This window comes from Biomphalaria glabrata, chromosome 7 (genome assembly GCF_947242115.1).
Source record: "Biomphalaria glabrata chromosome 7, xgBioGlab47.1, whole genome shotgun sequence".
NCBI lineage: Eukaryota > Metazoa > Mollusca > Gastropoda > Planorbidae > Biomphalaria > Biomphalaria glabrata.
In genome coordinates, this window is record NC_074717.1 from 38,317,311 (window position 1) to 38,344,098 (window position 26,788).

Here is a 26,788-nt window from a genome sequence, read left to right on the forward strand (position 1 = left end):
TGTATTTTGTCTATTCTTCTATTGCTTGGGGGGGGGGGGGTCGCGGCTGAGTAGGGGATTGTAAAAAGGGGTCGCCAAACGTAAAAGGTTGAGAACCGCTGTTCTTAAGTGTGATTGAAGATACCTGTGTTGAAAGAAGAGATCGTAGCAACCAGTCAGCGTTCGTCATTCAAAACAACAAACAGTATCATGGAGGGTATGGAAGATGAAAGAGAGAGAGAGAGAGAGAGAGAAAGTGATAAATAGAGAAAAAAAAGATAGCTAGATAGATAGATCGATCTAGATAAATTGATAGATAGATAGATAGACAGATAGATAGATAGATAGATAGATAGATAGATAGATAGATAGATAGACAGATAGATAGAGAGATAGAGAGAGAGAATGTGAGAGAGAGGTGTACACTGTATGGTTACAGTTGAAACTAGCTTTGAATGGATTGATTAAAATATAAGTGGAACTGGAAGAGAGGGGGGAATCTTAAGACTAGTATCTAGTCTTTCAACCTCTGTTCAATACTAGGTAGAAAAAACTATTGGAAACTCAACCACTATTCCTAGAACTTAAAAACGCAACAACACAACTAAGAACTATTGAGTTATTTCTACTTTCATTATGCTGTTAAAAAGAAATCCCATTTGCACCCTTAAGGCCAGTTTCTGGATGCTCCATTGATTTTCAGAAAGTCTTGCGGCTCGGAAGAGAACTGTGATGAGAGATAATCCAAATCTGGTCTTTATTTTGTTGATATGGTGAAGGACATAAAAAAAAAGATGAGATTATATGGTTAGGAATTGGTTGAAGGATTAATTTAGTTCTTGGTCCTACTTTAAGAAATTGTATTTTTACCTAATGCCCGCGCATTGTAATTATTGCACAATTTTAGGGTGAGCCGACATGATGACGAGGGTACGATCTTAATAAATCGTGAAAAAAAGTACGTTTAATTACAACTCAGATGGCTGTGGTTTCTGTAAATCTATAAATTAATATTACTATGAATCAAATAGTAATAACTTTATGTTTATTTACTATTAAAGTTTGTAAATCGTTTCAATTGGACAGCTCTCTAAGTGTTTAAAATCTTGCTCTGGTATTGTAGTTAGTGGTTCTGTAACGTAAATAACGTTTTGTCCTCTCGTGGCAAAATTTAAACCCTATACAAGCCAATGTTCTTTGTTCAAGTTAGTCATATATAGACTAATTTATGTGTAACTATGGAGTAGGGTGGTTAGCTTTTTTTTAAAAAAGTGACCCGATAATGACCCAATATCTAAAATATATCGGAGATACTGGTTTAGGTAAGTAAAATACTTTAATTCTAGAAGTAGAAATCTTTAAAAGATTGAACACACACTATATAATAAAGACTAATACACTTTATAATTCAAATTCAATAATAAATTCTCAACTCAAGAAAACAGTAAGAAACTGGAACAGACACAAAATAGAGCAGTGAAATTCATAACAAACGAATATTCACATTTGACTAGAGTAATACCTTTAGTAAAATCACTAAATTTAGAAAGCCTTCAGGACAGAAGACTCAAAAGTAAAGTAGCAATTATACATAAAACTCTGAACCATAATCTTCAAATACAAAAACAAAAGTTAATAAAATACTCAGAAAGACACAAAAATAAAGGCACATTCCTCATCCCATATGCTAGGACAAATTTGTACAAATAATCCTTCTTCCCTTGTGCTATTAGAGCATGGAATGGGTGACTTGGCAGAATTTAAGTCATTGTTTAATATGCATGACTGAATGCATGACGCGTAGGACGTAATCATCTTCTTTTTTGAATTAACGTCCGTATTATATAAGATAAGGTGGTGATAACTTGAAGCTTAAAATTTATGAAGTGAACAGACCCATTTTTAGATCCTGACACAAGCTCGTCTATATATAGACTTTCAAACCGAAAGCGGAAATATAATAAAAACTTTTTTCATTTCTTACTACTCCCTTTATATGTATACTATTCTATGTAAAGACTTCTTGTTTACACTTCTCTTGAGACCTTAAACTTAAATCTAACAGTATGCTATTGAGATCTGACATATAAGAATATTATAGCGCCGACATACACACAAAATTGAAACACGCACTCAAATAAAACAATTCTAATCATATCATTTTATAAAAAGTCGAAATATTTTTAAGAACTCTCCTTTTGCATATCAGACTCTACTTTAAGATGTTTGTGCGCCGTGTGTGTGTGTCCACTCAATAAAGCACTATTTACCCGATCTGTCAGAATATATTGACGGACGTCTGATGACAAAGTCCTTCTTGAGACGGACACTCTCCAAACTGTCTTGTGACACACACCGGACAAATTCAGGCTGACATTAAAATCTATTTTCAATTTAGCAACCTTTTTTTTAATTATAAAAAAAAATAAATGTCTTCTTTAGCCGTAAACAGCGATTGGATAGAAGAAAAAGATTCAAATGACGTCATCTCGTGTCTTTATCCCATAAATCTTGTATCTTCTGCCCAAGCTTTACTCTAGAGTTGTCCGCCCCTTTCATTACAATCATTGTTATCCCCCACTGTTGCTCTAAAGCTCTGTAACCCAGGACTTCTTTTTCTTTTACAGATTCATTCTTTAAAAAAAAAAAAAAAAGAAAAAAAAGGGGGGAAAAGGGCTTTGAACATTTAATTCCAAACGTCTGGGATATACACATTTATAGGCTACTGTAAATAGAATTAGAAACTACATATAGGCCTAATAGTTAAAGACCAGGTTGTGCTAGATTAAAATTTAGTTTCAAGCTAGTGGTCTAAACTTTACGTTGGATAGTTGAGAAACATGTAAACCAGTGATGCCCAAAATACGGCCCGCGGGCCATATCCGGCCCGCGACGTGGTTCAATCCGGCCCGCCGAAAAGTCGACACAAAGCGTAGAAAATCTCCCCTCCAAAAAAAAGTCGAAAAATTATTAACCTACGTTAGGGCTCTCACATTTTCTTTGATGGATTGGTCTGTGCGTTTATGAAATGTAGAATCTACCAGGAAGAGTGTACGCATTTTACTTTTTTTGTGTGTGGATATTAAGATAACATATTTGATTTGTAAAGAATGTGTGGATGTTTTAAAAAAAGGACAACATATAAACGGCATGTTAAAACGAATGTGAAAGCATTCTTGGTTTGAGCCGCGAATAAAAGAGCCTAAATGGTAGAGGATCGATGGGACTATTGACCAAAAAGCGACAAGAAAATGAGTCGGTTGTAACGCTAACTACGATATTGCTCAGTAGACAAATGAAGCCATTTTCTGACGCGTGAAAAAAAAATATATCTCATTAATTAATGTATTAGACCCACGAATTTGTAATAAAATAATTTCTTGTCCATTTCATTTATTTTTCATTTTATTTTTTCTACCTTTTGGCTCATGTGGTCCGTGACATGAGTGTCGGAAATTAAAATGGCCCGCTGGGGGAATTAGGTTGGGCATCACTGATGTAAACTATGAAAAAATACTTTATTTTTATATTGAGTGAAATTGAAGCAATTACTTCAAATCAACCATGTAGCCTTATTAACTTTTTGTAGATCTAGAATCTAGACAAATGATAATAACAATAACAATAATCCGAGAATGGAAAGTGGCAGAAATAACGTGTGCAGGATTTCACCCAGACAGTCAAATTGAGTTAATATAAACTTTGTAAAAAAAAAAAAATGATTGGACGCCTGATAAAAATTCCAACCAATCAGCTAGTTCTGAGACCAAACTTTTGATTGCCTATATTCAGGTGAATTCAATATACTGTTATAAAGTTTGAGTTTTGAGTATTTTGGCACATCGGCACACTTTAGGCCATGTCGTGCCCGTATACTGTTATATTTATATATGTTATATATACTGCTATACATAAAGGAAAGGAGAGGTGAACACAAACAACTCACACACTATTTGATCCAGGAATGAACTATGCTTATTTTAAACCATATCACATAGCAAAGTTCCGCTTTCAGAGGGTGCAGATAGGGCAGATGATGTGAAGGTCATCTATTTCTGTGACCTTAAGATTAAAATGAGGGTGTCATGTGGTCACCAACACGACCAATCGCCTTTACTTTTTTCCCAACTTATGTCAGGTACCCATTGGGGTGGGTGGACTAAAAAATTCCCGAAATAAAAAATCGAAGTCTTCACCAGGATTCGAACACGGGACCCTCATGTCCGGAAGCAAGCGTTTTATCACTCAGCCACAGCTCATAATAATCACATAACCTGTGTATAAAGTATACAGCTGAAGTATTAGACATAGAAATATTGTGTACACAAGGGAGAGAACGTGGAAAAAAAAAGGATGGGTAGGGAAGAATCACAGATGTGAATAAGTAGGCTCGAGACTTCTGCTTTTTGTCTTGACAGCTACCTAGACAATGTGGAAGACATAATTGACCAACCTACGTCTATAAAGGGAAACTTTAATCGACGATTATAAGCAAATATTGGAGACGCAGGGAAAGGTTGAAGCCAGTTAGTTGCTTGTCTAGTATCTTCATAGATGTAAGGGGAAGGAAGTATTTAAAAATGTTCTAAAAACTCATTTAGTTTCAATAATTAATTTCGATTTGTAAATTTTCATTTACCAACAATTCATTATCTAAACCTGGCTACCGTCTCCAAAAAAAAAAAACTAAAAAAAAAAAAACAACTACTAAGCTATTTATATCATGAGACCTCATCCTGCAACTCACAATATTATATATATGCTTTTAGCATTTAGCCCGAGTTCTGTTTCATAAATGTAGTCAACCATTAAATGCTATTTTTAAAGTTGTATATGTAAATTTTTATATACAATATAAGCTTTTTTTTACTTTCATCTCAAATGGGGACCTAAGAAACCCTCTTAGTTTTTATACTCTATCAATGTTTGGTCCATCTTTTAGTATTGTGAGACAGTTGAAAGGATGATTCTCTTCATCTCTTGATGCTATTGACATGTGAGTATTCTTGCAGTTCTTGGATTTTCTTCTGACGAGATGGTCAAACTACGCAACGACTTACTGACCAGCTACAGTGTAGGAGTACTGCCCATCAAGAACCAGAGCAAGTCCATCGCAGTCAACATGTCCTTCTTCCTGATAATGATACACAATTTGGTGAGAACTTTAACTTTTTTTTCAAAGTAAACTTCTGGCTCATTTTTTTCAAAGTATCTGGGAAATCTGTAATATAGTGAAGGTCCCATATTATCTATAATAAAGACATCTTATCTTATCTTATATAATACAGACGTTACTTTAAAAAAAAAGATGATTACGTCCCACGCTTCATGCAACAAGTAGAAACGTGAAATATACACATGGTCGTATTTTATTAAGTAGAGGGCCTGGGCGAATATCCGTTGAATATAATTGCACTCTATAATATTAATAAGTCAAAAAGCATGTCTTATTTGTGAAATATATAAATAAATAGATTACTTTTAATAGCCTTTACATTATTTATATAAAGCTTATATCAACTCACTCTGTCTGCCCGTCTGTCTGGTAAAAAGTTTGTAAACGTTATTTCTCCCACACCCAATCTCGGATCAAGTTGAAACTTCAAAAAATTATTTAGCGTACCATAAAAAACATGAACAAATTAAAACATTAACCTATTTGTCAGATAATTATTATTTTTGGTTTGATATCGAACAAGGGAAAGAACTTGTACTTGACATATGTGTTGGTATAAGCTGAATTAGTCACCTCTGAGAAGGCTTTAAGCCCTGAGTTTGAATTCAAATTTTTTTTTTACACGTTATTTCTCCGACACCCAATCTCGGATCAAATTGAAATCTCGCACAATTATTTCTTTCACCTGACGAAACAAGAATCAATTAAAAAACAACAACAACAATTAGTTAATTAACTATTGGTAAGTAATTATTTTGTTTGGTATCAAACAAAGGAAAGAAATCCTACTTGACAGATGGGGTGGTATAAGTTGAATTAGTTCCCTTGAGGAGGCTTGACCTCTTAGTGAATTTTTTTTAACGTATTAAAACGGTAACGTTAACTCAGATATTCCCTTCTCCCCCCTCTCCTTTCCCAACTGGTCCAGACGAGTGATAGGATCATAGTGCATTGAGAAAGTGATAGGATCATAGTGCATTGAGAAAGTGATAGGATCATAGTGCATTGAGAAAGTGATAGGATCATAGTGCATTGAGAAAGTGATAGGATCATAGTGCATTGAGAAAGTGATAGGATCATAGTGCATTGAGAAAGTGATAGGATCATAGTGCATTGAGAAAGTGATAGGATCATAGTGCATTGAGAAAGTGATAGGATCATAGTGCATTGAGAAAGTGATAGGATCATAGTGCATTGAGAAAGTGATAGGATCATAGTGCATTGAGAAAGTGATAGGATCATAGTGCATTGAGAAAGTGATAGGATCATAGTGCATTGAGAAAGTGATAGGATCATAGTGCATTGAGAAAGTGATAGGATCATAGTGCATTGAGAAAGTGATAGGATCATAGTGCATTGAGAAAGTGATAGGATCATAGTGCATTGAGAAAGTGATAGGATCATAGTGCATTGAGAAAGTGATAGGATCATAGTGCATTGAGAAAGTGATAGGATCATAGTGCATTGAGAAAGTGATAGGATCATAGTGCATTGAGAAAGTGATAGGATCATAGTGCATTGAGAAAGTGATAGGATCATAGTGCATTGAGAAAGTGATAGGATCATAGTGCATTGAGAAAGTGATAGGATCATAGTGCATTGAGAAAGTGATAGGATCATAGTGCATTGAGAAAGTGATAGGATCATAGTGCATTGAGAAAGTGATAGGATCATAGTGCATTGAGAAAGTGATAGGATCATAGTGCATTGAGAAAGTGATAGGATCATAGTGCATTGAGAAAGTGATAGGATCATAGTGCATTGAGAAAGTGATAGGATCATAGTGCATTGAGAAAGTGATAGGATCATAGTGCATTGAGAAAGTGATAGGATCATAGTGCATTGAGAAAGTGATAGGATCATAGTGCATTGAGAAAGTGATAGGATCATAGTGCATTGAGAAAGTGATAGGATCATAGTGCATTGAGAAAGTGATAGGATCATAGTGCATTGAGAAAGTGATAGGATCATAGTGCATTGAGAAAGTGATAGGATCATAGTGCATTGAGAAAGTGATAGGATCATAGTGCATTGAGAAAGTGATAGGATCATAGTGCATTGAGAAAGTGATAGGATCATAGTGCATTGAGAAAGTGATAGGATCATAGTGCATTGAGAAAGTGATAGGATCATAGTGCATTGAGAAAGTGATAGGATCATAGTGCATTGAGAAAGTGATAGGATCATAGTGCATTGAGAAAGTGATAGGATCATAGTGCATTGAGAAAGTGATAGGATCATAGTGCATTGAGAAAGTGATAGGATCATAGTGCATTGAGAAAGTGATAGGATCATAGTGCATTGAGAAAGTGATAGGATCATAGTGCATTGAGAAAGTGATAGGATCATAGTGCATTGAGAAAGTGATAGGATCATAGTGCATTGAGAAAGTGATAGGATCATAGTGCATTGAGAAAGTGATAGGATCATAGTGCATTGAGAAAGTGATAGGATCATAGTGCATTGAGAAAGTGATAGGATCATAGTGCATTGAGAAAGTGATAGGATCATAGTGCATTGAGAAAGTGATAGGATCATAGTGCATTGAGAAAGTGATAGGATCATAGTGCATTGAGAAAGTGATAGGATCATAGTGCATTGAGAAAGTGATAGGATCATAGTGCATTGAGAAAGCTAAAATCATCAAATTGCATTAAACAAAAATAAATATTTCTCATCGCACAGATTTATTATTGTTAGTCTACATCTATTACAAACTGAATGACATGGCTGATACGAGACCAAAGCGTCATAGAAGACCTGAACACTGATCTCCAACGTCCTAACCTGTGGGCAGTTTAGACCAATAGCTCGTACCACGTCACAGGTCTGTAGGACGTGACAACAAGCTATTGGCCTAAACTGCCCAAAGGTTACGGCGTCGCAGGTCAGTGTTGAAGCCTTTAACAAATGGTCTCGATTAATCCAAACCACTTGATAAAATTGCACTTAATATAAGCTTTGTTTTTATAAATTTTTAAAGAGTGTTTTTCTTGTTTATATTTAATGTCCACATTTTGTGTGTAATTAATATTTTTGATATGTGAAGGCCCAATTTTAGGGTGAGGCTTTTGACGCCTGCACAGTCTTGGGTTGTCGTATATGCAGCCATTCATGGAGATTCATATAGGAAGCCCTGTTTGAAAACTGAATGTCTAGTATAGTTTTATATTATTTATCTAATGCAGAAGTAAATCTGTATGTCTTACATTAACTAGTTGGCAACTTTAAGTCTGCGTTCGATGAATACGCAGTAAGCTTCATACACAACAATATAACTTCATCTTGACTAGATTTGACAGGAAACTATGGAAATCGTTATCTTAACATTCCGAATGTCCCACAAGAGTAAACATAGACCTAGGAGACCACGACCTAGTAGACCTAGTAGACATAGACCTAGTAGACCTGGATCCAGTAGACCTAGTAGACATAGACCTAGTAGACCTATAGACCTGGATCCAGTAGACCTAGTAGACATAGACCTAGTAGACCTATAGACCTGGATCCAGTAGACCTAGTAGACATAGACCTAGTAGACCTATAGACCTGGATCCAGTAGACCTAGTAGACATAGACCTAGTAGACCTATAGATCGGGATCCAGTAGACCTAGTAGACATAGACCTAATAGACCCATAGACCTGGATCCAGTAGACCTAGTAGACATAGACCTAGTAGACCTATAGACCTGGATCCCGTATACCTAGTAGACATAGACCTAGTAGACCTATAGACCTGGATCCAGTAGACCTAGTAGACATAGACCTAGTAGACCTATAGACCTGGATCCAGTAGACCTAGTAGACCTAGAACAAGTAGACCTAGACTTAGTTGGTAGGACTGCCGTGTTTCTATAATAAGAGTCTGATAGAGTACTTATAAATTGTTTAGTTAAACAAGAAGACGTCACTTTGCTTCTCCTGCCTCAGACTAGCCCAGTCAAATTCGATTGACTTTTCCATCCTTCACTATAAACGTTGTATTTTCCCCTCTAACCCTCTTATTATTACAAGCCAATCGATTGCTCAATAAGCTTGTTTTGTGCAGCTTTACAGTGGAGAAGATATTTAAACAATGGAAATTATTGTCTGAAGGATTGAAATGGGAAGGGGGGAGACAAAATACTCAGCTTAATTATTTGCGATTAAATTATTTTTTTTTAACCATTAAACAATTTTCAGAGTCTCGCAATGTTAATTTCAATTAAGATGTCATGATGTATTCATATTGTTATAAACCTGGTGGTGGCACAGAGGGGGTAGTGGTGTGTGTGGAGTCAGCCGACGCAAATCGCCCCAGGCCAGCGCTAGACGAGCGGTCAACCGTGACGAGTTACGACGGTCAGCCGAGACGAGTGTCAACACGGCGGTTCGGGAAGGATCGACGGCGGTTCGGGAAGGATCGACGTCGTGAACAGAGCTCAGGAGCGTCACAAGAGTTGTAGTCATCTGACCACCTGGAAACGTCGAGTGGCGTTCTGTCCGGTTCGAGAAGGCCAGTAGGGACCCTATATAAGAGCGGAGGTGTCGCAGTCAAGACGGTTCACGGCAGGGGTTCAGAGCCCGGTTCACTACAGTCCGGTCGACTACAGCACAGTTCAGCGGTGTGGTTCTGTACGGAGCATTACGACGGTTCAGTGCGGAGTACTGTCAAGTACAGTTGAGACGGCTGGCGTCTTGATCTTGGTCTGCGATCGAGTCCGACACAACGAGCCTAGTGTGTGAAGTCAGTCCTGAACTGTTGAACCCAGTGCAAGCCCAGAACGAGACGGAGAGGCCAGTGCAAGAGTTGATACTGCGGAACGGTGTTGTCGGATAGATATTTGTACAGTGTACGTGTTGCCAATTGTACAGTATTGGCTGTTATTTATTCAACTATTAAAGTGTTACGTTACTTTGGAGCCCTGAGTTGTCAAGCTCTTTAAGTTGGTGGTGTAAGGTGAAGTTTGCAGAGAGCCTGGATAGTGAGATTCGTAACAATATAATAGTACAGATCTAAATATCAAACGAACGTTTGCAAAAAGACTACTCTAATTGGAACTTGGCTGTGTAGAACATAAAAGTATATACCATTTTTGAGTATATAAATGCAATTAAACAATCAAGTAAGCTAATATTCTCCACGAGATAATACAGTAATACTTTGGTGCGTTTAAGTAAGACCTATTACCATGATACTTTATCAAACGGCTTGGGACAGCTACGGACTTAATAAATAAATAAATAATAATAAGAAAAAAAAAACAACGCTCGAATATAAACGCACTAAAAAGTAGTAATTCTCTACACTAATTACGACTTATTGATTAACTATTTTTTTATCAATTCATGTGGTGTTATCATCAATCATGAGCTTATTGCAAATTTTGATGACAATTGGAAGGGAAGAAATGGTCGAAAATTGTAAAAAGTCTAAACATACAAAAAGTTACAGAGTTAATATAATGTTACGAATCTCACTATTCAGGCTCTCTGCGAAATTTTTATTACACCACCAACTTGAAGAACTTGACAACTCAGGGCTATAAAGTAACGTAACAGTTTAATGTCCAATAAATTAAAGCCAATACTGTACAATTGGCAACACGTAACACAGGCTGTACAGGCTCGTTGTGTCGGACTCGATCACAGACCAAGATCAAGACGCCGTTCGTCTCAACTGTACTTGATAGTACTCCGCACTGAACCGTCGTAATGCTCCGTACAGAACCACACCGCTGAACCACACTGAACTGTGCTGTAGTCGACCGGACATTAGTGAACCGCGCTCTGAACCCCTGTCATGAAGCGTCTTGACTGTGTCACCTCCACTCTTTATATAGGGTCCCTGCTGGCCTTCTAGAACCGGGCAGAACGTCGCTGGACCATTCTGGGTGGTCAGATGACTACATCCCTCGTGACGCTCCTGAGCTCTGTTCACGATGTCGATCCTTCCCTAACCATCTTGTTGACACTCGTCTCGGCCGACGTCCTAACTCGTCACGGTTGACCGCTCGTCTAGCGCTGGCCTGAGGCGATTTGCGTTGGCTGACTACACACATACACCACTTACTCAGTGGCGTAACTAAGGGGGGGGGGGGATGGGGGGGAGAATTTTAAAATCCCCCCGGGCCCCCACCTAGGGGGGGCCCCCAAATGGGTGTCCGAAATTTATTTGTAAATACATAAATTAATATATTTGATTGATAAATAGTGTCAACGGGTGTCTTTTTTTAATCAACATTTATGGATTAAATTTATCACAAAGACTAAACCTAGATATTTTAAAGATATTTTTGCCGCAGAGATCGGTTTTTATAAATGGAATTCCCCTTCCAATTTAAACTTTGTTGCTACGAATAAAACTGCATGATATACAGCGAATTCCAGGTATCTTGTTACCTTTACTAATAATAGATCTAAATGGCGAGTATTATATGGCTACACTAATTAACCTTGAAGCAAAATTTACAGAATCGAGTATAAATAAAAGTTATTCTTAACAATGCTAAAATTGTCCATTATTCGGGTTTGGCGTCTATAATTTCAGAATTAAACTTCACACTCGAGTTATTACCCCTTTATTCATCTTTCCTCAATCCAATGGAAACTCTCTCTTTTTATTTACATCTAATGATCTAATCCTGCTTTAGCACAAAATATAAAAAAAAAATAATGACGTAATATCATATAATATTAATACATCCTTCCTATTGAAGTTATTATCACACCCTTCCTTTTAAAGTTCTTAATAGTGATATCCACTAGCAGGGCCGGCCCTAGCATTTGCGGGGCCCTATGCGAAACGGATCGCGCGGGCCAAGTCTGGGTAGGGATAAGCATAATGTCAACATTATTATTTTTTGAATTAGAAAATAGGCCTACTTTCGTCTTTGCAATAAATTTTTAATCAAATGAAAGCTCGCAATGCCACTTTTTAATTATTGGCACCCCAAAACGTCAATTTCGTCTATTCTTCAGGAGATTTGAATAAATTCAAAAAAAGTTCTGGACTTTATCGTATATTTTGCCTTTTCATGAGATTTCCTGGAGGCCCTGAAAAATCAGGAGGTCGCGAAAACCCTGTTATTTTATATACGTTATAATTGTTTAATTTAATAATGTACACTTGGAATTAGCGCGGGCCCTATGAAAGCGCGGCGCCCACTGCGACCGGCACTGTCTACTAGGAACTTAAACAATTCGTCCACTTCTGGTTGTTTTGACTGAACAAGTTCTCTAGACGTTGGTGTATAACTGTCTGTTTCGTTTGTAGCAACAGTTTGCAGTTCATTGTCTTCATCGGTATCATAGTACCCAGAGATGTCTTCATCGAAACTCTTATTTAAAAAGCGTTGATTTCTTCTGTATGTTATTCCATTGTTTGTCTTTATGATGTAAGATCTGGGTGCTGAATTTTTTTTAATGACAACTGCTTTCTGCCATGTTTGACCTAGACGAACTCTCCGACAGAATAATCTTTAGGTAGTCTTGCTTTTGCATCGTATTTCACTTAGCTTTTCGTCTGTCGTTCGTTGAGTAATGTCTCCACATTTTCAGCTACCGATGGTTTCAATAGTTTGGGATCAGTTGGAATGATTCCCTGAGTCTTCTACTCGTCAGCAGTTGTGATGGTGAATACGGCAGTCCACTTATCGGAGTATTTCTATACTCGAGCATAACGAGATATGGATCTTTCCCACTTTTGTATTATCTGAATCCTTTTGCTTTCGAATAAAACATAAACAACCAACAATGACGTAATGCCATATAATATTAGCACAGAATCTTCTTCATGCAGTGGAAAATTACGAATTTTTTGCCTATCTTGAAATCTGGTCAAAGCTCCTGTGCCCAATTAATATAGTTCGGAAGAAACTACAAAAGTCTGGACTGCATATACGAGAATCTGCTAAAGAAATTAGTACCCTTTCATGCTTTCTGCAAAATGATGAGAAACTGACAAAAACCCAATCCATCGAAAAAGCAAAAGAAGGTAGTGAATACTATGGATTCCCTGTAATCAAAACAACCATATGAAAGAAAAGACTTGATGGGAAGTTGAGTTCTAATGTAGGACTGTCAATACAACTGCAATTCAAACGTGTTGAGACAGAAGTGCTGGACAGATTTCATATGGAGATGAAGGGCAGATTCCAAAGGCTGGAAAGAAAATGGATATCTTTGGGTTTCTTCTTGAACCAAGACACCTGTTAGAAGACACGCTTGTTACAAACTGTGCTACTTTTCCTGTTTGTATGATGAAATAAATGGAAAATCGCTTTTTCAATGATGTCATTGATGCACGAGCACTTTTCATCAACAAACAGTAATACAATCACCAATAGACATATTGAGAAAACAGGCTTCATATGGGAATTACGTGTGCTCAGACTTTGCAACCTCCTCCGAATACCGCTAACTCAGGCCACTTCCATTACGTCATGTGAGAGATCATTCTCAAAGCTCAAGCTCATCAAAAAGAATCTCAGGAGCACAATGACGCAAGAAAGGCTTATCATGGTTTTAATGTCAGTGAAGTCACAAATACTAGAAAGTATCGATGTAGTTGATGTTATAGATGTCTTTGCTGCACAGAATGCACGACGTGAAGCGATATCAATTTAGATTTGTCACTTGTGCATTATTTAACTAATAAACAACGGTATTATTAATTAAAAGAGTCTTGATGATTACTTTTTGTTAAGTTTACTGATATACTGAACCAATTTGATTTGGGGCTTATATATTTTTGCGTACATTATCTCATGTCATATGTCGAATGTCAAAATGCAAGGGGCCCCCAAAGAGGTCAATCCCCCCGGGCCCCCAAATCCCTAGTTACGCCCCTGCACCACTACCCCCATGTGTGCCTCCATCAAGTTTATAACAATAATCATTATATAATAGAAACTCTCTTACGAGTTATAACTTTAGTTCCTTAAAAAGCTCTGTAACTCCGATATAGAACTAGGTTTTTTTTACCGTCTTCAATGCTGGAGACAGTGGAAGCAGAAGTCATTAAATATTTACTCATGATATTTTCTTCATATAGTTGTCCTAACGAAATGCTCTTCTTATCTGTTAACAGAACATGAAAAATCAAGTGCTAACGGCCAGTGGATGGCTCAAGTTTGTAAGTGTTTATTTCTTTGTTGTACAGTGCATCTTGAATCTGACACGATACTGTATTTTGAGATTAAATTAAATTAAAATTTATATTATTTATTATTTTTTTAAAATTAAATGACGGTGAAGTAATTTCAGCGCTACGCGGAGCGCGTACCGCACCGAGTGACACCGACGCTAGCGACGCCACTGCTTCATAGACCTTTATTTGTGTCTAAGAAACTTCCTATTGATTTAAATGTCTCCTCTCAACGTATAGATGTCTCGGTAAATAGGAACAAAACACAATGGAATTCTGTATACCCAAAAATGTTTTCTTTTTTTTTTTCAATGTTTACTAGGGTGATCTATACACTGGAAGATATGTTTGTACTGTCTGTATTGCTATTCACTATCTCAATTCCATTTATCATATCGTCTGCGCAGATCACGTGACAGAGCTATTCCCACCCCAGCGTCTTTTAAGGTGTAAATGACTTAAGTTCTAGAATCATACAATTCCGCGACGGCTATTCGAACCCGGGGCACAAAGAGGGGAGATGGGGGGGGGGGGGTGAGACCGGGAGGGTGATACAAAATGGAAGCGAAGATGGCATATCTCCAATTATAAAACTTTTCAAAGCGCTTTATTGACACACAGCGTGAGTTGCGGGGCTGTGGTGGTAAAAGATTTGATTACAATTGGCGGTTTGTTTTTAAAGATGGCGATAATTTCATTTCCGTTACTCCCGACATCTCCATCACGTGAGCGCCTCGATCTCGTTAGCACGGAGACGAGAGGGGGGGGGGGTTGTGGGGGAGAGTACAGCATTGCATGTGTGTCTCTGTGTGTGTTTCTTTAGAAAGAGATTAAAACCAATCATTCCGTGCCTGTGGGGAGGGTAATTGAAGGAGACGTAAAGTGCCCACACCTGTCATCTGCTCATTGAGCTCTGTCTGACGTCTGCTTCCATTCAGGCTACAGTGGTATTTCTCAATATACACCTCCCCCCACACACATCAAAGTCTGTATTTGTATCCAGATATTATGTAAAATATGAATAGATACTTTAAACAGTCTTCAAATCTCCCTTTTATCACGCACAGAAGAGGTTCATTTTGTATCATGGTTTTATTTAGTTTTTTTTTTTAGTTTTTTTTTTTTTAAATAAATGTTTTATATTATTGGTTGAATGGTAGAGAGGTAAAACGTAGACCCGTTGGTATTAGGTTCATGTCGCATACAAATGTTGTAGTTGATTTAAGGAATAGGCGAAATGAGTTAAAAATAAAACTTGTAAACGCGAAGAACGTAATTATCTTCTCTTGTGAGGGAAAGGCTGTAATATACAAGATTAAACTTGAACATGTAGGCTGTGTGAACATTTACATTTGTGAACATTTATAAACTATAAAATTTTCATTTGTAAAAATTTAAACCTACAGTTGTGAAAATCTTTTTTTTTACAAAGCTTATATCAACTCACTGGTACAATATGTGAACACCTTATTTCTCCCACTTCCCATTCTCGATCAAGTTAGAACGACATAGTACACTTCAAAAAACCTGAATCAATAAAAATAAATCCTTTGGTAATTAATTATTGGTAATCATTTATTATGTTTCGTATCAAATCAGTGAAATACCTGCTACTTATTGAGAGATGTGGCTGTATATATGGAGTTATTTCGCTTATTACATTTTGTACACGTTTTCTCTCACACTGTCCTTTTCTGGATTAATTTGACGTTTTGCATAATTATTCATAGCTGATACACGAATCTGTAAAAAAAAAAAACAACTTAATTTTAGTAATGCTAAATTTATTTATAGAAAAAAAGAGAGCTTATTCATGTACTATTAATATATATGACAGTGATATTGAGGTTCTTCCTCTTAGATAAGCTAAAGAAATAAAAAATAAATTGTTTTGCTTGTTGATATTTGCAGTGGTTGAGATATAACATTAACAACGACATTATCACCAAATCTAGACCGAGTTTATACTTTTTTTTTGGTCTAAATTATAGATCTGCTTCTAATCCAACATAAAGACAGGCTCATGATGCTAGTCTGTACATCTCCTGGCCAGTCACCGTGGTACAACTGACCTACCACCATATTTGTGACCCTCCACACAATTCCCCTTTTCACGTAAACCTCTGCCTGAACTGGACAGTAAGATTCATCCAGCAGGATTGGACACTTCTGCCCGGACTTAGGATGGTCACTGAGATTACACTGGTCAAGAGGCTAAACATATTGTCCGGTAGACTGAAATGAAAAGTGTAAAGAAGAGAAGAAAAAAAAATCCTATTACAAGTACTAAGGTCCATTCACTCTACTTTCTTGAACTCTTTCCTCACAATTTATCTCCCTTGGATTTTCTTCTATTTTACTCTTGCACAAGCTGAGCGGTTCTGTAACTTTCGATTCTATTATTGATTTAAGCCTAAGACCTCTTAACAAACGAAAAATTACTAATTTATAGACAAGTACACGTATATAATTATTTAATTTTCAAGAAACAAAATTCGTGTCATAAACTTTGCAAGAGTCGAGTCATTAATAAATCAATCATAAAAGCCAAATGAAGTCTGTAAAGTGTATCTACGCGGATGGTAATAGAATTACCTACCCTAAAAGTCATCAACCATTATCTGTTCTTTGTTTGTTTTTTTAAAGACCCCATTCAGGTTCTTGAAATAGTAATATTCAATAAGAGGAAAAAAAAAGAAGAGAAAACAACATGAAGAAATGTGGTGGTATGTAATGAAACCCAAAGAAAAAAACGTAAGAAAAGGGAAAGATTCCAAGAGTTTCTGATAGAAACAGACAAAACAAGGTCAAATTGGCCAGATACAAGATCGCGGTTGCAAGACAAAATAAGAATTACTACAAGCTAAAGAGATGTAACACTTACAATTATTTTTTTTAGATCTATATGATCTAGTTAAACACATCGCTTATCAATACTTCCGTATTATTACACCGGATACACCATAACACGCGATATTTATGAATTTTGCCTCCATGTAATCAAAATATCTAACAGGCAGTTAAGACCAATCCGCAATCTTCCAACTTCCAGGACACACACCTTAACATTTTCTCTTTCACAGAAATATAAAAAAAAAAGCAAAAAGCAACTACACATTCACCCCATTACAGATACTGCGTCCTTACGAAACTGTCAAACATACCATCTTTAATACACCTTAGGCAGACCATATTACTATAACAACCCAGCATAACCAACACAGTGTGTGGTAGTGCGAATAGCTGAAAAAACAACAACAAAAAAAAAACAACAACAACAAAAAAAAAACAACAACAACAAAAAAAAAAAAAACAACAACAAAAAACCCAACAGCACGCGATTTTTCCTTGTCACAAACCCCAAACGAACTTAAGCAGAAAAAAATCTGGCCAGAAGATGACTCATATGTTACTGTTAGAAATATACAAATACAATGGCCTCCCTTTCTGCACCGGGCGACAAAAGTCAATCTCATGTTGAGCTTATCCTTGTCACTGTCTCCAGCTCTCTTGCACTAAGTAACCTAGAAGATACAAAAAAGGTTTAAGACTTATTGCATATTGTTCTATTTTCAGGAATGGTGTGACGAGTTTCTCCAGTGGAGCCCAGCTGATTATGGAGGCATTGACGAGCTGATCCTCTTTCAAAAGGATGTCTGGCTTCCTGACATATTTGTGGAAAACACGTGAGTTTGTGGGGAGAGAACGGTGCCATGCCATTGATCTGAAACATTGATTGGCTAATGCCTATATTCATCAGTTTAGCCTAATTTTTTAAAAATCATAATCTCTGGTGATTTTAGCTTAGGTAGGTGTTTTCTTTTTAATTAAAACATTTTAATTGCTACCTTGCACGCGCACACACACCTAAGCATATACACACGTATATACATATATATATATATATAAATATATACAGGGCTTTTTTGGTGTCAGTACGCACCGGTACGGCGTACCGGCAACTTTTTGAAAAAATTATTACTTTTGTTGTATTTTGACGTATTATTAATTTTTAGTACTTAAAAGTTAGGCAGTCAACTACTGAGTACCGGCACCTAATAACAGAGTACCGGCACCTATTTTTTTTTTTACAAAAAAGCACTGTATAATACTGTATATATATATATATATATAATGACATATAATGACAATGTCTTCGATTCCGATGATTAAGGATGAGTGTCAGTGTTTCACAGGACTACGTTAACCCAGTTGCGACCTGCATATTTTTCCACATCTAATGCATCAAAGCCGTTCTCGCTGGCGGTCTATGTTTTCTTTCCGTCTTCTGTGCCTGTCTTCAATAAGGGTTTTCCTTTGGGTCTTAAATGTGTGTCCTTTAGCCTTTGCGAGAGTTCTCCAAATGTCTCTTTCAGATAGATAGAAAGGATACCGTCAGATAAATGTTTCGATTGACTGAATATTTGAATTGTTTCAAAGTATTTGGAGGGACAGCGTAATGAAGCAAGTAACAAAACAAAGTAACAAAACAAAGTAACAAAGTGACATTGTCAATTGTACTGTAAGCTAAAATATTCTGAAAACGCCCCAGTGTAGTTGAGGCAATATATTACATGACAACTCTTCGAGTCATCTTGTATTTAGTATGTCCTTTTGAGAAGTTGGAAACACGAGAAGTTATTTCCCATAGCATGTGAAGCATGATCTACTGGCTTTCAAATAGTGCTTATGCCTTGTGTAATGAAAGAGTATCTGGTGAAAGAAAGTTTTGTCAAAGTTAGAAGCACAACATTTGTTCTCCGTGCATACAAATGATCATGACAGGAGCAGCCCAGGGGACTGTAACCTGACCAGTAGAGTAGATCTATATGCTTTACTCTAAAGGTTTCCTATCAAATAGTACTTTTAGTTTTTAAACTACCTTCCCAGACTATTTGGTTATGTTTGTTATTGTTTGGTCTGGGTACTGAGTAATTACTGAGTATGCTAATAGAAAACACTGAAAAATATTTCAAACTTCTTTTGTTCTTAATAAATAACAACAACAAACTTTTGCTATGATTCTTGATTTGTAAAGGGTCCAATGGATCGCAACGTGTAGGGAAAAGTACAGTCAGATAATTGATTGCCTCAGTGATGTTTTGATTGTCAATTAGTGTCTACTAGTGTTTTGACTAGTCTACTAAGTAAGAACGTTTGAGTTAAAAGTCATACATTTTCACAAAGCTTATATCAACTCTGTCTGTCTGGTAAAAAGTGTGTACACGTTATTTCTCTTTATATATACTTTATATACTTTAATACTTTTTATATACTTTAAAATATATACTTTAACTAATTATTTATTATACCTAACAAAACATGAATCAATATAAAAAATTAATCAATTAGTTAATTAATTATTGATAATTGATTATTTTGTTTGATATCGACTAAGGGAAATGAATTTTAAATTATTGATAGATAGGCCTATAGTTTTAAGCGCGGAGTTCTTCCCATTTAGATAAGTTGTTGTTTTTTTTAAAAAAGGATATAATTTTATATTTTGCTTCTTATATTCTGATGTTGATTTACGTAGTAATATTGTTAAGGACTTTAAAACTTGGTAATAAATCAATATCACATCTGGTTTTGTGTTTGGATATCACAGTTTTTAATTCAATTCCCTGATAGTGAGGGAGTGATTCAAACATCTAGAGCAGTGAATCTGTAGTATAACAAAAGTTGATACCCACTGCTGTAACACTTGTCCTATGGTTTTGATTTCAGAGCCCAACACTACCGTGAGCTTGGTAACAGCCAGATGTTGATCAGTGTCCGGCACACGGGCATGGTCCACTGGGAGCCGGGCATCATCACGGAGACCAGCTGCGCCGTCAACATCGGCAAATACCCCTTCGACACCCAGGTGTGCGACGTGAGATTCCTTACCTGGATGCACACGAACAAGTGAGTACATAAGTGAACCTGATGTACACAAGTGAATACATGCGTGAGCCTGTCCTACACAAGTGAGTTCATGAGTGAACCTGAAGTACACAAGTGAGTACATGCGTGAACCTGATGTACACAAGTGAGTTCATGAGTGAACCTGAAGTACACAAGTGAATACATGAGTGAACCTGAAGTACACAAGTGAGTACATGAGTGAACCTGAAGTACACAAGTGAATACATGAGTGAACCTGAAGTACACAAGTGAGTACATGAGTGAACCTGAAGTACACAAGTGAATACATGAGTGAACCTGAAGTACACAAGTGAGTACATGAGTGAACCTGAAGTACACAAGTGAGTACATGAGTGAACCTGAAGTACACAAGTGAATACATGCGTGAGCCTGTCCTACACCAGGGGTCGGCAACCTTTTGAGTCGGAAGAGCCAAAAATGAGAATTTACAAAATTTTAAAGCTTTAAAGAGCCACAACATTTTTTTCTTACCAACAATAAATATCACACACACACTATACTTTTTATTCCTTTATAAATAGTGTTTTTGCAACAAATTAGATTATATATATATATATAAATTATTAGATAATTATTTCTAAATTCAGTAACAACTTATGCAGTTAATTATTTACTTACACCAACATGTACTGCCATAACAAACAATTTAGGAAGCTAAGTCAATGGAAGCTATGGCTTTGGTTTTAGAAAGTTTGGACACATTTCGGTCATAACTTGTTTTTAGTTTCAAACACGACTCTAAATTTTCATTTGTTAATTGGTTTCTTACTCTACTTTTAATTATATTTATGCAAGTGAACGATTGCTTGCATGAATATGTCAATTAAAATACTAACTTCTTCACCTGACTGTAGCAATCTGGAAGACTATTCAGCTCATCAACTCGCGACATTCCTTTTAAAGCTGTTCACTTTTGTTGTGTTACGTACATACATTTCTGGACCTCCAATTCTTCCAACTTGAAATCAACTCTGTAAATTTTTTACTCCACAAAACTTCCCTTTTTATATCGATCAATGACATTTCTAGAGATCCAGTATCAATTCTAAATGGATCAGTGTGGATTTCGTTACTATTTGTGTTGAGATGGTGTACCAGGAATGCCAGATTAGTTTTGTTGGTTTTGAACTGCTCAAATCTGTCAAGAAATTCATCTCAGATTTTTTTTATGCTGAAGTTATTCGTTTTAAAAGCTGCACTGATTGTATCGTGATACTGCTTTAGACATTGAAAATGAAGTGACTTACCGCACTGAATATCTTCTGCTAAAAGAATGTTTTTCTTCAAAACAAAACAATTCTTCTACCAAAACATCGGCTGGGTTTTTACTTTTTACTTTCCTTGCAGTTTCAGATTCAGCTCATTTCATTTCTTTGTTATATCCAACATAAAGTAAAATGCTTGCAACCATTTGTCGTTCTCTAAGTCAGGGGGATCAATGCCTTTTTTTTAAATTTAGAAATGTATTTAATTCATTCAAGCACAAAGAGAAACATTTCAACTTTTGGAAAGCCCTCGCACTCTATTGGACAGAATGGAGTCGGAATACTGAGTCTACATTTCGTTTCAGAATTCATTAAGCTGACGATGGTGCTTTTGACAAGATGCTGTTAAAAATCTTGATTACCAAACTTATGACCACAACCATTTCGGCTGCAGTGTTTGGACACAACGCGCTTTCTGATGTATTATGCAGTGAAACGTAAGAATGTTATGGTTAATTTCGCTCCAAAGAAGTGTTGTTGCCCCTTTATTTTTTCCTATCATACTTCCGACTCCATCAATTGGTATTGAAAAGATTTTATTTAAATCGAGCCTAATGTTTTCAAGGTATTTTTACACGGCATGCGCTACATCTTCTTCTTTAGTTTGTCACGAGAGTGGTAGCAATCCTAGAAGCTCTTCTCTTGGACCTTTGGTAAGACATATATCTGACAAAATGGGCAACTTATGTCGTGTCTTTTATGTTGTAAGACTCATCTTTAGCAAGTGATCAGACAAAAGAAAGTTGAATTTTCCCACCTGTAAATATGTTACATTTGAAGACAATTGAGCTATTCTATCTTGCACTGTTTTAATGGATAGTGGCAAACCTTTGATTTTTTTTTCAAGATATCTGGTTTGTTTTTTGAAATCACTAAACAGTTTCTCAGATGCACGTAGGAAGCAGTCTTTGATATTCTCATCATCTGTAAATGGTTAGCCTTTTTGTGCAATTTCTAGTGGTACTACAAAGCTCGCCATATTAGCATTACTTGTACATTGCTTCTATCTTTGAGAAGATAATCGCTTCTAACTCATTACTTGAAACAATAAACTTTACGTCTCAGCCAAAGCGAGTGGTGAAGATACCAATTCGTCTTGCGTAGTAAGCGAATTAAAACTTACATAGACACATCCGACGACGACAGAGAGCTTCCCGGGGACTGACGAAAGTGACGAAGCGTGTAATGGGGGAGGTTGTGGTGAAAAAAGAGTACAAGTGGCTGAGATATAGAATCGATGCTTAATCTTCGTTAAAAAAATTTTTTCGATAAATTAAATAATATTTGAGTATGGAACTAAAGAGCCGCAGCTTCACATCCAAAGAGCCGCATGCGGCTCGCGAGCCGCAGGTTGCCGACCCCGGTCCTACACAAGTGAGTTCATGAGTGAACCTGAAGTACACAAGTGAATTCATGAGTGAACCTGAAGTACACAAGTGAGTACATGAGTGAACCTGAAGTACACAAGTGAGTACATGAGTGAACCTGAAGTACACAAGTGAATACATGCGTGAGCCTGTCCTACACAAGTGAGTTCATGAGTGAACCTGAAGTACACAAGTGAGTTCATGAGTGAACCTGAAGTACACAAGTGAATACATGAGTGAACCTGAAGTACACAAGTGAGTTCATGAGTGAACCTGAAGTACACAAGTGAATACATGCGTGAGCCTGTCCTACACAAGTGAATACATTAGTGAACCTGATGTACACAAGTGAATACATGCGTGAGCCTGTCCTATACAAGTGAGTTCATGAGTGAACCTGAAGTACACAAGTGAGTTCATGAGTGAACCTGAAGTACACAAGTGAATACATGCGTGAGCCTGTCCTACACAAGTGAGTTCATGAGTGAACCTGAAGTACACAAGTGAGTTCATGAGTGAACCTGAAGTACACAAGTGAATACATAAGTGAGCCTGTCCTACACAAGTGAATACATGAGTGAACCTGAAGTACACAAGTGAGTTCATGAGTGAACCTGAAGTACACAAGTGAGTTCATGAGTGAACCTGAAGTACACAAGTGAATACATAAGTGAGCCTGTCCTACACAAGTGAGTTCATGAGTGAACCTGAAGTACACAAGTGAGTTCATGAGTGAACCTGAAGTACACAAGTGAATACATGAGTGAACCTGTCCTACACAAGTGAATACATGAGTGAACCTGTCCTACACAAGTGAATACATGAGTGAACCTGAAGTACACAAGTGAGTTCATGAGTGAACCTGAAGTACACAAGTGAGTTCATGAGTGAACCTGAAGTACACAAGTGAATACATAAGTGAGCCTGTCCTACACAAGTGAGTTCATGAGTGAACCTGAAGTACACAAGTGAATACATAAGTGAGCCTGTCCTACACAAGTGAGTTCATGAGTGAACCTGAAGTACACAAGTGAATACATGAGTGAACCTGATGTACACAAGTGAATACATGAGTGAACCTGTCCTACACAAGTGAGTTCATGAGTGAACCTGAAGTACACAAGTGAATACATGCGTGAGCCTGTCCTACACAAGTGAATACATGAGTGAACCTGAAGTACACAAGTGAATACATGCGTGAGCCTGTCCTACACAAGTGAGTTCATGCGTGAACCTGAAGTACACAAGTGAGTTCATGCGTGAACCTGAAGTACACAAGTGAGTACATGAGTGAACCTGAAGTACACAAGTGAGTTCATGAGTGAACCTGAAGTACACAAGTGAATACATGCGTGAGCCTGTCCTACACAAGTGAGTACATGAGTGAACCTGAAGTACACAAGTGAATACATGAGTGAACCTGATGTACACAAGTGAGTTCATGAGTGAACCTGAAGTACACAAGTGAATACATGAGTGAACCTGATGTACACAAGTGAGTTCATGAGTGAACCTGAAGTACACAAGTGAATACATGCGTGAGCCTGTCCTACACAAGTGAATACATGAGTGAACCTGATGTACACAAGTGAATACATGCGTGAGCCTGTCCTACACAAGTGAGTTCATGAGTGAACCTGAAGTACACAAGTGAGTTCATGAGTGAACCTGAAGTACACAAGTGAGTTCATGAGTGAACCTGAAGTACACAAGTGAGTTCATGAGTGAACCTGAAGTACACAAGTGAATACATGAGTGAACCTGAAGTACACAAGTGAGTTCATGAGTGAACCTGAAGTACACAAGTGAATACATGCGTGAGCCTGTCCTACACAAGTGAGTTCATGCGTGAACCTGAAGTACACAAGTGAGTTCATGCGTGAACCTGAAGTACACAAGTAAGTACATGAGTGAACCTGAAGTACACAAGTGAGTTCATGAGTGAACCTGAAGTACACAAGTGAATACATGCGTGAGCCTGTCCTACACAAGTGAGTACATGAGTGAACCTGAAGTACACAAGTGAATACATGAGTGAACCTGTCCTACACAAGTGAGTTCATGAGTGAACCTGAAGTACACAAGTGAATACATGCGTGAGCCTGTCCTACACAAGTTAATACATGAGTGAACCTGAAGTACACAAGTGAATACATGCGTGAGCCTGTCCTACACAAGTGAGTTCATGCGTGAACCTGAAGTACACAAGTGAGTTCATGCGTGAACCTGAAGTACACAAGTGAGTACATGAGTGAACCTGAAGTACACAAGTGAGTTCATGAGTGAACCTGAAGTACACAAGTGAATACATGCGTGAGCCTGTCCTACACAAGTAAGTACATGAGTGAACCTGAAGTACACAAGTGAATACATGAGTGAACCTGATGTACACAAGTGAGTTCATGAGTGAACCTGAAGTACACAAGTGAATACATGAGTGAACCTGATGTACACAAGTGAGTTCATGAGTGAACCTGAAGTACACAAGTGAATACATGCGTGAGCCTGTCCTACACAAGTGAGTTCATGAGTGAACCTGAAGTACACAAGTGAGTTCATGAGTGAACCTGAAGTACACAAGTGAATACATGCGTGAGCCTGTCCTACACAAGTGAATACATGAGTGAACCTGATGTACACAAGTGAATACATGCGTGAGCCTGTCCTACACAAGTGAGTTCATGAGTGAACCTGAAGTACACAAGTGAGTTCATGAGTGAACCTGAAGTACACAAGTGAGTTCATGAGTGAACCTGAAGTACACAAGTGAGTTCATGAGTGAACCTGAAGTACACAAGTGAGTACATGAGTGAACCTGAAGTACACAAGTGAGTTCATGAGTGAACCTGAAGTACACAAATGAATACATGCGTGAGCCTGTCCTACACAAGTGAGTTCATGCGTGAACCTGAAGTACACAAGTGAGTTCATGCGTGAACCTGAAGTACACAAGTGAGTACATGAGTGAACCTGAAGTACACAAGTGAGTTCATGAGTGAACCTGAAGTACACAAGTGAATACATGCGTGAGCCTGTCCTACACAAGTGAGTACATGAGTGAACCTGAAGTACACAAGTGAATACATGAGTGAACCTGTCCTACACAAGTGAGTTCATGAGTGAACCTGAAGTACACAAGTGAATACATGCGTGAGCCTGTCCTACACAAGTTAATACATGAGTGAACCTGAAGTACACAAGTGAATACATGCGTGAGCCTGTCCTACACAAGTGAGTTCATGCGTGAACCTGAAGTACACAAGTGAGTTCATGCGTGAACCTGAAGTACACAAGTGAGTACATGAGTGAACCTGAAGTACACAAGTGAGTTCATTAGTGAACCTGAAGTACACAAGTGAATACATGCGTGAGCCTGTCCTACACAAGTGAGTACATGAGTGAACCTGAAGTACACAAGTGAATACATGCGTGAGCCTGTCCTACACAAGTGAGTACATGAGTGAACCTGAAGTACACAAGTAAATACATGAGTGAACCTGATGTACACAAGTGAGTTCATGAGTGAACCTGAAGTACACAAGTGAATACATGAGTGAACCTGATGTACACAAGTGAGTTCATGAGTGAACCTGAAGTACACAAGTGAATACATGCGTGAGCCTGTCCTACACAAGTGAGTTCATGAGTGAACCTGAAGTACACAAGTGAGTTCATGAGTGAACCTGAAGTACACAAGTGAATACATGCGTGAGCCTGTCCTACACAAGTGAATACATGAGTGAACCTGATGTACACAAGTGAATACATGCGTGAGCCTGTCCTACACAAGTGAGTTCATGAGTGAACCTGAAGTACACAAGTGAGTTCATGAGTGAACCTGAAGTACACAAGTGAGTTCATGAGTGAACCTGAAGTACACAAGTGAGTTCATGAGTGAACCTGAAGTACACAAGTGAATACATGAGTGAACCTGAAGTACAC

General features: G+C 37.5%; 1 protein-coding gene across 1 annotated transcript in view; it reads left to right on the top strand.

Annotated features, from left to right (window-relative positions):
* The window catches only part of LOC106078282 (neuronal acetylcholine receptor subunit beta-4-like), a 136,185-nt gene that overhangs the window by 47,509 nt on the left and 61,888 nt on the right, over positions 1 to 26,788 (top strand). The window contains exons 3-6 of the mRNA XM_056035293.1: positions 4,992 to 5,134; positions 14,227 to 14,271; positions 17,860 to 17,969; positions 20,014 to 20,193. Coding sequence (XP_055891268.1) covers positions 4,992 to 5,134; positions 14,227 to 14,271; positions 17,860 to 17,969; positions 20,014 to 20,193 — 478 coding nt within the window. The remainder of the gene's footprint in view (positions 1 to 4,991; positions 5,135 to 14,226; positions 14,272 to 17,859; positions 17,970 to 20,013; positions 20,194 to 26,788) is intronic.